This window comes from Bidens hawaiensis, unplaced genomic scaffold (assembly GCF_021521415.1).
Source record: "Bidens hawaiensis isolate Kalapana, Puna unplaced genomic scaffold, B.hawaiensis_p1.1 tig00007372_1, whole genome shotgun sequence".
NCBI classification, from domain to species: Eukaryota; Viridiplantae; Streptophyta; class Magnoliopsida; order Asterales; family Asteraceae; genus Bidens; species Bidens hawaiensis.
The window spans coordinates 1,143,896-1,159,063 of record NW_027491509.1 but is presented as its reverse complement, the minus strand read 5'-3'; the positions used below and the strand labels follow the sequence as shown (position 1 = coordinate 1,159,063).

Genomic DNA, 15,168 nt, shown 5'->3' with positions numbered 1-15,168 from the left:
CGCTTACACATGAATCTTTGACTTAACAGGTTATCACTGATGTTCGGAATAGTTATGATCTTGGGAACTGTGTCGCAGTACTCCTCCGCGCTTCCAAGCAAGCAGGCCGACAAATGGGCTTTGAGGAAGGCTACAACTTTGCTTCCGAAGGCAAGCTGCCAGATGAATATGTGTTGGCTGGAAAGGATACTGCTTCTATCTTCATTGAGAAAAATAAGAATTTCGACAATATGAAGTTTTCTCTTTCCGATCATATATCAGAGCTTGCGGACAAGGAGGATGCCACGGATCAACTAAAGGAGCTGTTGGATCTTGCCGAGGAGGAAGAGGAAGATACCGCGGAGGACGAGGATGTCACTCCTTAAACATATATGTCTTTGTTGTAAATATTTATTTTGCTTGTAATCTCTTTTGACTATAAATAAGAAGTCTATGTTTCCTTCCGGTGCAGTTTGTCTTATGTACTATAATATAAGTGTCTGTCCAGAACTTCGTCTTTGTCAATAAAAGATTACAACTTATCAAAATAACATAGAACTAATTCAACATACTTCATACTTTGGGCATAAGCCTTCTTTCAATGAAGGAAATTGCATAACTTGCTAGTCTATGTTGGCACGCAGGCCGAAATAAAAGAGTAAATAAAACTGCTACATATAGCATTTCTTTAACTGTGCTGTGTTCCAAGTTCGAGGGATCTCCGTCCCATCCAACTTTTCTAACTTGTAGGCACCTTTAGATAGTACTTGTTTGATTTTATAAGGTCCCTCCCAAGTTGGGGCTAACTTGCCCGGAGGCTCCTGGCCGGAAGCCTCATTATTGCGGAAGACAAAGTCTCCCGCATCGAACTCGCATTTTTGAACCCACGAGTTATAGTATTTCTGAAGCTGTTGCCTATAATTGTGCTCACGGATTGATGCTAACTCTCGTCTTTCTTCAAGCAAATCAAGATTCATCCTGAGTTCGTGATCATTATCATCAATTAACATAACTCTTGCGGATGGAATCCCAATTTCTGCGGGTATCATGGCTGCAGTGCCATAGGTTAGACTAAAGGGTGTCTCCAAGTTACTGGAGTTCTTTTGAGTGCGGAAGGCCCAGAGTACATGGGGCAATTCGTCCACCCACCCCGTTCGTTTAGTTCCTAACCTTGCCTTGATCCCTTCTTTGATAGTTCGGTTGGTCCTTTCGACCTGACTGTTTGCTTGCGAGTGAGCTACGGATGTGAAAGTTTGAACGACTTGGAGTTCTTTCAACCATTCCTGTAGTCCGCTGTCATCAAATTGGGTCCCATTGTCACTTACCAACTCTTATGGGAGGCCAAACCGGCAAATGATGAATTCCCAAAGGAATTTCTTAACACTGGATACCGTTATTGATGCAACTGGTTTGGCTTCTACCCATTTGGTGAAGTAATCAATGGCCACTATCAAGTATTTGACTCGTCCCGGTGCTTCTGGGAAAGGTCCCATAATGTCAATAGCCCACTTCTGGAACGGCCAAGCAGATGTTACCGGAATAAGTTCGTTCTTGGGGCGCAGGGTGTTGGGGGCATGTCGCTGGCAAGAATCACACTTTCTGATTTCTTGCACAGCGTCCAAATGCATGTCGGGCCAATAGTATCCTGGGTTCATGATCTTCGCAACTGTCATTCTTGGTCCCGCGTGTAGTCCGCAAATGCCTTCGTGAATTTCTCGAATTAGGTCATTTGCGTCTTCCGCATCAACACAACGTAACAGCGGGCCAAGGAATGATCTCCGGTACAAGATACCATCAGTCATCTGGTAATTCTAGGCTTTGTGCTTAATCTTCCGGGCTTCAACTTTTCCCGCTGGAAGTGCTCCGGAGGATAAGTAAGCTTTAATGGGCGTCATCCAAGATTCAACGCCTGTTTGGATCACCAGGACTTGGTTTTGTGGGACGGACGGATGATCTAGAACTTCCACACGAATGTCTTTGGCAAAATGCTCAAAATTCGTTGAAGCTAACTTGCTGAGAGCGTCCGCCGATTTGTTCTCACTCCTCTTAATGTGAATAACATTGAAAGAGGCGAATTGGCGAATCAAGACTCTCGCTTGCGACAAATAAGAAGCCATGACATTATTTTTAGCTTCGTATGTTCCATTTATTTGTTCCGCAATCAGCATAGAATCCACCCGTACTTCCAATTGTTTTACCCCAAGCTTTTTTGCTATCCGCAGGCCTGCCAGGAAGGCTTCATATTCCGCCTCATTGTTGGTACTCTTAAAATCCAACTTGATGGCGTATGTAAATTCATGCCCCTCGGGGTTGACTAGCCTCAAGCCTGCACCTGACCCTTCGCTGCTCGAAGCTCCGTCCGTGAACAGTGACCAAACTTTCCTTTTTCCGGAGGTGCTTGGGGTTGTTGTTCGATCAAACATTCTTGTTCTTTATGCTGCGGGACTTCTGTGACGAAGTCCGCCAGTACTTGTCCTTTGATTGTCGGTCTTGGTTTATACTCAATCGAGTGTTCACCTTATTCGATGGCCCATTTTGCCAGTCGACCAGACAATTCAGGCTTACTCAACATGTTCTTGAGTTTGTACCCGGTTAACACATTAATGGGGTGGCCTTGGAAATATCTGCGGAGCCGACGGGCTGCGTATACCAATGCCATGACCAATTTTTCCAACATCGAGTATCTTGTTTCCGGGTCTGATAATGTTCTACTGACGTAATAGATGGGATTTTTGTCACACCCTTAAAATCCACTAACGGAGTTTTACCGTCAGAGGGTGTGAACTAACAGGATCGGATTCATTAGTTATAATCAAACCATAAAACAAAGTTTTCAAACCACGAAAACGTTTACGAGTAATTAAATGCGGAAGCGTAAAAACCATTAAATAAATGTTGCGTCACGCAGGACGACTTAAACCCAATGATAACAGTTTTAAAATAGTTTGCATAACAAAAGCGTTTCAAGCAATGCATGATCCTATACCGCGCGCCCGCCTCAGCTACCTGAGAATAACATACTAAAAGTGTCAACACAAGGTTGGTGAGTTCACAAGTTTATATAAAATAAAGCGTTTAGCTTTTTGCGTTCAGCGTTTTGCGTTGCCAGATAGTGTTAAATCAATTATTTATCGATAGGTAGCTAGCCTATACAACAAGTATTACTAACAAAATCTTAAATGCGTTTTCGGAGTATGTTATCTCCCCCAAGTGAAAAGCGTTTAAAACAGTTTAAAGGGGTAAGTGAAACTCACTGTTTGCGAAGAATTCCCAAAATAAATCACCAAAGGATGCGCGTCACAGAAAAACTCTCTCTAGCGTTCTATAACAACAAAGAGATTTTTCTAAGTGTCGGAACTATTATCGAGTCTCTAGACTCGGCACATAATACCTATGCACACAATATGTTTCGTGTTTCGTTTGTAAATCGTGTGTGACTTTAACAAGTACATTTGTGATACATTACATGTGTGAGCAATTATTTACGTGTCATGTATTAATAATGTACATCACTAGCAATTACTCCCCGTGAGGGCAATTTGGTCAACACATAACAATTAACTAGCAATTATTCTCCGCAAGGGCAATTTGGTCAAAACACAACAATTAATTAGCAATCATTCCCCTCAAGGGTAATTTGGTCAAAACACGACAATTAATTAGCAATCATCCCCCTCAAGGGCAATTTGGGTCAAAACACGACAATTAATTAGCAATTACCATGTTTCATGTAACTTTTACAAAATTCAGCAACTAGTTTCTTAATGACAGAATTCTACTTGTAAAACTAGTCTATTCCACCGATCATAGCATCTCAATTAATTTACCAAAAATCATCACAAAAGCATACATGTATTAGGTTTCCAGAACATATTTTAATTTATTTTTATTCCACATATGTTTTTCACAATGATCAAAACATTACAGCAAACTCATAACAGTCAAATTCATGCGCAACAGAATGTTATTTGAAATTCCCGTTAAACTAAAAATCCAACAAATGCAAGACCACTTAGGTTAGGTTCCTAACTCAGCAAGTCAACTTCCAGAAGTGGAACCAACCCAATTGGTCTCGTAGTTCATGAGATATAACATTTACAAAACACCCTAACAGAAGGTCTCACAACTCAGATTTGCACAACGTTTTTGTAAAATCATAATTGTTAACCTTTACACGTCCAAAAATTGCAAATTTATATTCTTTAGAAACTAGACTCAACCTAGTTTACTGTAGTATCAATTATCTCAATCAATTTTCACATTTATACCCCGTTACAGTCAATTGAACATCAACAACACAATCTGTCCAGAAACTGTTTTTATCCAAACTCAACATATTAACCATGTATAGACCATAATCCGTTCATATGACATTCTAGACACCATAATCATTATCCATGCACATCAATTACACATTACATATATGATTAGGGTCTTACTTGAACTCACAATCAAAGACACAACAATTAACATGTAATAACACCAATTCTAGTTATCATATCACAATCAATACATCATCAAATCAAAATAAAACCTATGAACACATATACACATGAAAATCGGACCTAGGGTTTATAATTAACCCATTCAAAATCAAGATTAAGCATAAAGGATGCATAGAATAGTTGTTTATACCTTCCTAGCACCTTAATCTCCAATAAACTTGAACGATTCTTGTATGTATGTGTGTGTGTGATTGACGGCAGCCAAGAACAAGGGAGAAGGGGGGCTGGCCGATCGGTTTTGAGAGAGAAAGAGAGGCTAGGGTTTTTGCTTAATGTTATTTAATAACAATCATGTTACATCTAGGTCCCTCCACTTTCAAATGTTATTTATTCTAGCTTAAATAACTAGTTCTAGCACATTGAGTTAACGTTTATAACAATGTTATCACTTAACACATAAGTCTAACACATAATTATCACATAATTATTGTTTTGACGTTTTTCGTTTATTCACCAATAGTTTGCGTCAACTCGTTTGCGTTTCGGTGCAATTCCCGAGAGACTGCACATGTAGTAAGTGTTAAGCGTCATTTAAACCCTAGTTTAAATGTAATGAGGTGTGCGTTATAGATTCAGTGATCTAAAGTTTGAATTGACGGAGTTGAGTTAACGGAGTTAACGGAGTTAACCTGAAATTGAGGATTGTCACAATTTTGAACGTTCTTCCTATCTGTCAGTAAAACAGCCCCCACGGCAATATCAGACGCCGACAAATACAGTGTCAAGGGTTCACCCGCATGAGGAGAAGTTAACGTGGGTAATTCCATTAAACACTTCTTGACTTCCTGGAATGCTTGTTCAGCTTCCGGAGTCCACCTGAGTTGTGCCTTTTTGAGGCAGTTCCTCAATTTTGAGAAAAACGGGTAAGATTTAGCAGCGTGGTTTACCAAAAACCTGTTTAACGCTACCAATCTTCCGTTGAGTGTTTGAACTTCTTTGAGGGATGCGGGGGATGGCATGTGGGCTACTGCTTGTATCTTATCCGGATTAGCCTTGAAACCCGTGCCTGTAACGATTACCCCGAGGAACTTTCCTTCCTCCATACCAAAGGAACACTTTGCTGGATTGAGTTTCATGTTGATACTTCTTAATGTTTCGAAGGTTTCCTCTATGTCTCTCAACATTTGATCCTCTTCGGTGCTTTTGATCACCAAATCGTCCATATAGACTTCGAGGTTCGAATTATTTGGCCTTTGAACGCTTGATCCATTAGTCGTTGGTAAGTGGCGCCCGCATTTTTTAACCCGAAGGGCATCATTCTGTAACAGAATGTTCCTTGGTCAGTGCGGAACGCTGTCTTGTCTTCGTCACCAGCTGCCATATGGATCTGGTGATAGCCTTTGTAGGCATTAAGAAAGCACTTGAATTTGAATGGAGCCACGGCGTCTACCTTCAAATCGATCTCCGGAAGTGGATAGCAATCCTTCGGGCATGCTTTGTTTAGATCTTTATAATCTATACACATCCTCCACGTTCCATTGCTTTTAGGGACCATCACTGGGTTGGTCACCCAGGTTTGGTACTTGATCTCTCGTATAATCCCTGCATGCAAGAAGATCTTGCACTTGCTCATTCATGGCTTTCGTTTATTCTGGGCCCATCTTTCGTTTCTTTTACACAATTGGGGTGATTAATGGATTCACCTTTAACTTGTGCTCCGAAATGTTCCGCGGGACACCTGTCATGTCCGCGGGTTGCCATGCGAAGATGTCAATATACTTTGTCAACAATTGCTTCAAGAAGGTTCGGACGATTTCGGAGATGGTTGGACCAATTATTACGGTTTGATCAGGAAACTTCTTGTTAAGGATTCATTTTTCTGGTTTAGTCCGCTGGTTTTGCTTTAAAACTTTATTTGGCCTCGAACTTTCGGTTGTGAAGCAATGCCGGTTAACATGGATTATCGCGACGCCAGTACGGGTCGGAACCCCTACTGCCCCGTGAGCTATGGATGGGTGAGCATTGAAGTCTCCAATTGCCTCTCGTCCAAGAATAATATCATGTTTTGAAGTTGCTGGTAAGATTAGAAATTCAACTTCCTCGGTTCTTGAGTGGGTTTCGTTGCTAAGTGTGACCGGAAATATGATGACACCCCGCGGGTGCATTATTTCCCCGCCAAACCCAGAGACGGGTGCATGGATCGGTTGTAATCTCTCTTTATCATCTTCCTCAAGCTGTTCGAAGCACTGTTCGTACATAATATCAGATGTACTACCAGTGTCGAAGAACACATACTGCAATCGATTGTGCCCGAAGAGAGCCGTGATTATCAGAGAATTCTTGTTACATGGTCCTCCTTTAATGCGTGGAAAAATGACTGGCTCATTCTTCCATTCCTCATCATCAAACTCTTTCCTCTTACCACCGTTGTGTTGACCTCCTTGAATCATGTGGACGTTTAGATCTTTTATCTGCCTTTTAGCCGGGCCCTGGTTATCCTTTGCAGGAGGTTTACTAGGCCCTGGTCGTACACCTTTGACCAAATGATCTAACTTCCCGTTCTTTAAAGCCGCCTCTATTTCATTTCTTAGGGCCACACACTCGTTTGTGTTGTGCCCTATATCGTTGTGATATGTGCAATGTTTCTTTTTATCGAGGAATGACTTTCTCGGTATCGATTGAGGCTTGCGGAAGGTCAGATTCTCAGTAGTGAGGATCTCTGAAGGAGTTTTTGACAACTGAGTCCAACTGCTGTTGAAAGATCGTGCTGGAAAGTTACGCTTGTTTTTGTTGCCAATCAACGATCTCGCATCAAATGGTTTAGACGTTTCTGCACTTGGCTGAAGTCTTGACCATATTGGCCCTTTAACTTGTTTATTTGGTCTTGGAGTGTGGAACTCTAACCTTGGTAATTGCTTTTGGCTGCTATACCCTAGTGTTTTTTCAGTTCGTGCAAACAATTTAGCTGCTGTCATGATTTCATCCCAAGATTCGGGCATTCCGTCTTTTCCGGTTAGTGTGCGGATCAAGGCATCACTATGGACGTTCTTGCGGAATGCTCCTCGCAGCATATCTTCACTAATCCCACCGATGTTAAGGCTCTCGTTATTAAAACGAGTAATGAAATCCTCAATGGATTCATTATTTCGCCTTTCGACATCTAGTATTTCCGATGGATCACGGGTATGTTTTCTTTGTTGACTGAAGTGTTGGGAAAATTTCGCTACGAAATCTTTCCAACTTCTGATTTTTCCGCATGGTAATTTCTCAAACCATTCTCGCGCTGCCCCCGTGAATGTTAGTGCAAACATGTGACACCAATACGGAATAGTCCAACCACTAACTCCCCCAACTGCTTCAAACCTTAGCAGATGATCACTAGGATCCGTCATTTCACTATATGCTCCAACAGATGTTGGAATTTTTGCGTTTATCGGGAATGGGGCCGTCGCGATAGCAGGAATGAACTTTGATTTCTCAGCAAAAGATTCCGGACAGTACGGTTTAAGGAAATCATGTTCCGTACTACTATAGTATTCCGCATGGCGGACCACCGGTCGCGGATGACTAGCTCCTCCGTATGAAGGGAGACGGCTATCACCGCTATAATAACTACCGTCCGGATGATATGTTGAATCGTGTCCATCCAGTTCGTCCTCATAGGATGGTACCCGCATATCTATGCGGGGACGAGGACGTAACCTCCGGATTTCACCTGAGTTTTGACTATACTGAATGTGACTTCCTCCTCTTATTGGATGAGACACTGATCTCCTGCGAGAATCGTCATACGTCAGTACGCGGGCTTGGAAACGCTCGTTCCGCACCCTTCATTCGTATTCGGCTTTCAGACTATCTTGTTGGATACGAAGTCACTCATCCGGGGACAAAAGTCCTTCGGATCTAGAATTATGATGTCGAACCCTCTTTGGAGCTGAGTCACCGGAATTTTCATCCAGGCCTAGCTCCGAGTGAGTCCGATGATCATCTCTCATAATTCGTTCCAAATCTCCGAGATCAGAACCTCCTGGGGTTGTTACACGCCCCCAAGAAAGTAGTTGGTGTAACAACATTTCCAGTGTTTACCGGAGTAACACCTTCCTGTTGAGAAAACAATCCCCGAGCCGTCGAACCACCCAAGGAAAAGCCTCCGGGGTTGACGGCGTCAGTTCTTGTGACAGGAGTCGAAATTCGAGAAAACACAGACGTTGCTCCTTCACGTGTCTCAAGGTTGGGACCATGTGAAGATTTTGCTAGGTTCTCCGTCGGCCCTTTAGGTAACTGACTCATATCGTAAAGAGGACGAAAAAATTTTGCTATTCTAACACAAGCACGGATTGCGCCAATGAAGAAACATGGATCTACTCCCCACTAATGGGTCCTGGATCCGATGAGTCAACAGGGAAGGATACGGTTAACTTGTCAATAAGATATGAACCAAATTGCCCAAAGTCCAGTGACAAAGACCTGCAAAACAGACACCGTGAGCTCGTTACGGGAAGGACAAGAGGGGGGGGTCTTCCCGTAACCACCCTCCGGCGTGAGAATAAGTACTGTTATGTAGAAGATAAGAACTTAAGTAAATTGAGAGAGTACAGTGGAAGTGAATGAATACCTCATGATGATCGAGAGGGTATTTATAGCCGAAGGGTGTGGGAAGGTGATTGGGCCAGCTGTCCTTTTCAGAAGATGCTCCTCTAACCGTCTGGACACGTGTCTTCATATGATAGGTTTAGTTTATACGTTGCATGTGCATGTATAACAATCTAGACACGTGTCCTCCAAGTATTGGTTAAAGTGGGAATATTAACTGTTGCTACAACAAAGATAAGACCAATGATAGTGAATGGACTGGTTAGGCTAAAAGGCTTCAAGGGTTCAGGTTAGCCTAACGCAGGTCGTGGTGTCCCTCTACGTTTGCAAAACGTAGAAGGAGGTTCACTAGTTTATTGTTAGTTGTTATAGTTCACCAAGGATCCAGAACCGTGATGTTTGGAATCGGTTTTAAGATGATGTTCTTGGTGAAGCTATGAAGTTATTGAAGTAAGAAAGAAATAAGCAAGGAGCATATTTCTCAAGAAAGAAGAGAAGATAAGGGAGAGTATGTTATCTGCCCAGATCTTGTTCTCCTCTTGTTTATGACTAAGTCTTTCTTATATAGGAGAAGAGACTTAAGCCTTTCGTCCAGTTGTAACTAAACTAGTTCCCCTCCAGTTTGCCTAGAGAGTTGACCTTTGTGGGCGGGAAGGTTTGGATCGCTGGTCCATAATTAAAATAATAATACTTTATCTGAGCATGTCCTTTGTTCAGAGGGGACAAGGATGTGAACAGTTATTTAACATCGTACTGTAGCACGTGGGTACTTGTTTACATAAGTTTGGGCGGAAAATGAAGCTTTTAACCTTTTAACCCTTTTAGCGTTAATGTGTTCCAACCATTTTATTATTTCCTTGGGGTCATCATTAACCATGTGCATGGTTGCAACAGCCTTGCCAGGTGTCACTGGTTGATTGGCCGGAGGATCACGTATTGCCCAAGAAAGCACCTGGGCAAATCTTCTCGAAGGTAATTGGTTATTGACAGCTGTCCCGAAGCATTACCTCGTGGTTATTTACGCGAAAGGGTATTCCTTCTTGCGGATGACTCTTGAGGGTGCTATGGTGCTTCCGCATATGCTATGAGAGTGTTTCTTCCTCAAATGGTTGTGCGGATGGTTCATATGTCTCGCGGGTGCCTTATGAGGGACTTCTAGTTAACCCGCGGGTATTACTTAAGGGTATTTGGGTCTTTTTGGTACCCTACCTCTATAGCCACCGCCAACGTCAAACACTTTTGTCTCTTTATTCACGTTCAACAATCCCCCACTCAGATTTAAAGGTAACACTTAAACCTTAAAATCACGATATTATATGTACGTACGTTGGCAAATGTTTTCTTATGTAAACACTAATATGGATTATAGGATACCTACATGATCAATTAATGAATATATATTGAAATAAAACACTTTTAATTAAATTACAAATAAACTAGTTTGCATGGTCATTGCAGAATTTTGTAAAGAGAACGTTGTAGATGATGATAAATTCCACAAGGAAATTGGTTTCTTGTGTGATCTTTGACTTGGATGGAACCCTAGTGGATCCAGGTACATTATGTTGGACGTAATTTCCATTGGATCGACTCATCGAGCCTATGATGAGTTTGCATCTTGTTTATCAAGTTGAGCAAGTGACTTGGTTTACACGAAATAAATTGCTTGGTGAACAAGTCGAGCCAATGACTTGGACAACAAGGAATTTATTTATTAATTATCGTTTAAATATGTTTTTACTAATTATTGTTTGAGTATGAGAAGGAGTTTGTATTCTAGTCTAATTAGGTTTTCATGTTTAAACTAGTATAAATACCCGAGCTTGTGGGTTATATCATTAAAAGAGTTTAAGTATTGTAATTTTCGAGCTAATGAGAATTACAAAGATCGAGCTTATGATTTAAATTTTCGTTTTTGTGTTTATCGATCCTGGTCACGAAACTTCACATTATTCTAGCTACATATATATATTCTTCAAAGCATATTGTAATCTGTTGTTAACTTTAAACTTATTATTTAAACACTATTAATAATTTTATGATAGATGGACTTGTTAGTGAAGTTTTAAAAGTTTACTTGATTAAACACAAGAAAAAATGGGATGGGAGAGAGGTTGAAAAGATCATTGGGAAAACACCTATCGAAGCTGCGGCTGTTATTGTGGAGGATTACGCACTCCCTTTGTCGAAAGAAGTTTTGCTATCAGAGTTTTCTCCAGTGTTATCCGATCAGTAATCATCCGCCCTCTCTTTAATTTACTTACTTTGAGTTTTTGTTATTTAGGGTACCAAAATATTTTATGCATGGATGAAAAACTTAGTTGTTATAACATTTTATCATTGATAGATGGTGCAAACTTAAAGCGATGCCCGGTGCGTATCGTTTGATTAAACATTTGAAGGGGCATGGAGTGCAAATAGCATTGGCTTCCAACTCTCCAAGAGCTAGCATTGAAACAAAACTTAGCTATCATCCTAGTAAGTTATAACAAATGGCAGAATTTAATCATATATAGTTAACACGTTTTAAATAGTTATCGATCTTAATAGTTACTGTTTGCAGCGTTGAGAGATTCGTTTGCAGCCATTGTTGCTAGTGTTCAAGTTAAAGCAGGAAAGCCATCCCCTGATATGTAAGCTAGTTCATGTTTTTTTTTTATAAATATTTTAATGTTTTAAACTAGATGGATGATTATATTCACTTTGAGTTTTCAGATACCTTGAAGCAGCCAAGAGGCTTAACATTGATCCATCTAAATGTCTTGCCATTGAAGATTCACTGTGAGTTTTCTATGAAACTATTAATGCTGTTATTATTGGGTACATAACATGATTCTTATAATAATAACAATAATTTGTTTGTTACATGTCAGACCAGGAATTTGTGCTGCTAAAGCTGCAAAAATGGAAGTGGTTGCGGTACCATCTCTTCTAAAGCAATCTCGTCTCTACACCGCAGCCGATGAGGTGATCAGTTCGCTTTTCGACCTACGTCCTGAAATGTGGGGCCTACCTCCATTTGAAGATTGTAAGCATCTCATTGATTTATATATGCATATTCCATTAAATTCATTGGCTGATGTTTCACTAATTTAGTGATTTTAAATCTGCAGGGTTAGATGGTACTTTACGTCTTTACCCTTAGAAGAACCTTGGCATATTGGTGGTCCTGTCATCAAAGGTTATGGCCGTGGCTCGAAGATGCTTGGAATACCAACAGGTTTCCTACCCTCATCTTATTATAACGGGTCGGGTAACGTGTCAATATTGGAATGGCTCGAAGATGTTTTGACCGTTTTTGGCAACCATCTGTACCAATGAATTTAACAACATAATTTATATTACACTAAATTTCACTTTTAGTATTCACTGATACCCTTTAATATTTCAGCCAATTTATCAGTTGAAGGGCATGCAGCCATCCTTTCGGAACATCCTGCGGGTGTATATTTCGGTTGGGCCAAGTTATCTAACCGGGGTGTTTACAAGATGGTTATGAGCATTGGTTGGAACCCGTACTTTGATAATACTAAGAAGACAATAGTGAGTACAAGTTTTAAACCTTTTAATCCTAGTTTACTTAAATCTTCAAATCATCGGTTTCTAATCCAGATTTCTTCATTTTATAATTTCAGGAACCGTGGTTGCTTCATAAGTTTGATCAAGATTTCTATGGCGAGGAATTGCATCTTGTTATTGTTGGTTATATTCGGCCTGAGGTATGCTTCCTCTGCATCTCTCATTCCTTTAAGAAACTTGAATCAACCGAGCTTAAATGTGCGCCTAAAAATAAGCTTATATGATAAACATGCCTATTATTTATATAATATTTTTGAATATATTAAATATTTGTTAATATGTGTAAAATGAGCCTAGCCCGAGCTTGAAAAACTATTCAGTAGCTAGGCTCTAGTTAACATGTTGTGTTTGTTCTTTGCTTGTCGACTATTTTGTTCATTTATGATTGGATGACTGATATCAGGCTAACTTCCCATCTCTTGAGAGCCTTATTGCAAAGATACACAAAGACGCTAAGCTTGCTGAGAAGGCACTTGAGCTTCCTTTTTACGCCAAGTACAAAGACGAGGCATACATCAAAAGCATTACGCTTGATGGCGAGTGACCTTAATTTTAACGTTGTCATTGTTTAGAATTTGTTGATTATGACGACTAGATATTTGTAGAAGTTCATGGAGGAAATGAGATGTAGGGGGTATTTGGAAAATGATTAAAATCAATCCTGTTTGATATAGGGTGTTCATTAATCGGTTTTCGGTTTCACAAAAACTGAATTCGACTCAAAGCAGTTAACAAATAATGGTTATTTAAGTTTGTCATTTACAATTTTGGCTCAATCAAGTAACAAGTAATGATTATTTAGCTCAACCCAATTCAATAACAAATAATTATAAAGAAAACATATGATAAATTTTATAAACAAAAATGTAAATAAGAAGGGTATAAAAAAGTCTCAACATGTGATACATTTTAGTATTTTACCAGTTACAACTTCATGTTTGTGTTTCTAGACTGGGATGGGTTGAGGGGCCCATGACTCTTGAATGGGCCGACTCTCTTTATTTTATTACTATTATTAATTATTTAAATATATAAATCAACAAAGTATAAACATAATAAAAGAGCGACTGTTATGAATTATTGACGAAAAGGTGGATGACACAATTGTCAAACACCTTTATTCACACGTTTTATTCACAATTGTCAAAATATTGAAATGTTCATCAATAGTTTATATTGTCGGTAATTTACTTTTTGCACAGTAGTTTTTGCCTTATAAATAGAATGTATTTGTAACGAAGTTAATCATCCTGGTAGAACTAACAATTCACATATATCTCTTCACTCTCTTGTCTCTCAGATATAATAAAGTTCAATTATCATTTCAATAATCTTGTTATAATTAGAGCTAATATCATAACACGTTATCAGCACGAGCGGCTTATATCCTAACCAAGAAAGGTAATAGACACAAAGGTATCTACATAAGCATCATAAACACTTCTTTAATTATGTACATTAGATATATATCTATGCATATACATATACTAACTAATATACTGAGTAATAGCAATAATGTGTATAAACATTGTTATTAAAATTTGATAACTATTTTAGAAGTTAGATTTATTTACACTAACAATTCTATTCTTATTATTGTGCATACTAATTATATATATATTTTATAAAATAAACTGTATTTAATATCTTATTTATTATCTTACTTTAAAATAATTAATATTATATATTATATATACACACACACACACACAAACGGTAATATTACCATTATAAACGGTAATATAACCGTTATAAATGGGTTATAAACCTCCACTATAAATAACCAATCATTAACCCCATTTCATTTATAACAAACATTCTTCTTATTAAATTTATCCAAGATAAAATTCTCAAAATGATTCACCCGGTTTTGATGTTGGTCACTATAATGCTTATACTACTTCTCATTCTAATTTTTAATCTCCCATCTGAAGAGTTCGGCATGTTCTTTTTCTTTTATATGTTTATAGCTCTACCAATGTATTGTATCTCATTGTTGATTGATATATATGGATTCTAATATTTATCTTATTATTTGCTCTATTATGTTTAGCAACAAAATGTCAAATATAGCAAAACTCGAATTCCCAGCACTCAACATTTCTGGAGAAAATTATATGTCTTGGACAACAAATGTCAAAAGACATTTAAAATCTATGGATGTGTTAGACGCAATCCAAGAATACAATGATTGCTCTGACCAGGATAAAGCAAGAGCTGATGTTTTCATCCATAAACATATTGATGAATTGCTACAGCATGAGTATTTTAATTATGATAACCCATATATGATATGGGAAGATTTGAAAAGCAGATTCGGTCATCTAAAGGAAGTTTTACTTCCTACTTCTAGAGATGAATGGAACAGTCTTAGGTTCCAAGATTTTAAGAGGGTAAATGATTACACCTCTGCTTTATACCGAATTTGTTCAAAGCTAGAATTTTGTGGGTATCCCGTAACAGAGGAAGAAAAGTTAGAGAAAACTTTCTCCACGTTTCATGCATCAAATATAAACTTGCAAACACATTATCGTTTGCAGAATTTTAAGAGATACTCTGATCTAAATGCATT

At 39.0% G+C, this 15,168-nt stretch overlaps 2 protein-coding genes and 1 pseudogene across 3 annotated transcripts; 1 reads left to right on the top strand and 2 right to left on the bottom strand.

The window, feature by feature from the left end:
• Positions 1-1,790: 1,790 nt before the first annotated feature.
• Positions 1,791-2,402, bottom strand: LOC143634993 (uncharacterized). Its single transcript, XM_077102923.1, has one exon. The coding sequence runs from the start codon at positions 2,400-2,402 to the stop codon at positions 1,791-1,793; it is 612 nt and encodes a 203-aa protein (XP_076959038.1).
• Positions 2,403-6,295: 3,893 nt separating this feature from the next.
• On the bottom strand, positions 6,296-8,101 carry LOC143634992 (uncharacterized). The gene has a single exon (XM_077102922.1). It carries the CDS (start codon positions 8,099-8,101, stop codon positions 6,296-6,298), a length of 1,806 nt encoding a protein of 601 aa, XP_076959037.1.
• A 2,887-nt stretch (positions 8,102-10,988) lies between these two features.
• On the top strand, positions 10,989-13,159 carry LOC143635006 (bifunctional riboflavin kinase/FMN phosphatase-like; annotated as a pseudogene). Its single transcript, XR_013153980.1, has 9 exons — positions 10,989-11,249; positions 11,365-11,495; positions 11,581-11,650; positions 11,733-11,798; positions 11,891-12,045; positions 12,131-12,237; positions 12,409-12,560; positions 12,653-12,736; positions 13,000-13,159. The product of XR_013153980.1 is annotated as a bifunctional riboflavin kinase/FMN phosphatase-like (transcript).
• The last annotated feature ends 2,009 nt before the right edge of the window (positions 13,160-15,168 follow it).

What these genes read in the sequence shown, in the direction of transcription:
- LOC143634993 (XM_077102923.1), bottom strand. Translation starts at nt 2,402, where the DNA reads ATGTTTGATCGAACAACAACCCCAAGCACCTCCGGAAAAAGGAAAGTT.
- LOC143634992 (XM_077102922.1), bottom strand. Translation starts at nt 8,101, where the DNA reads ATGCGGGTACCATCCTATGAGGACGAACTGGATGGACACGATTCAACA.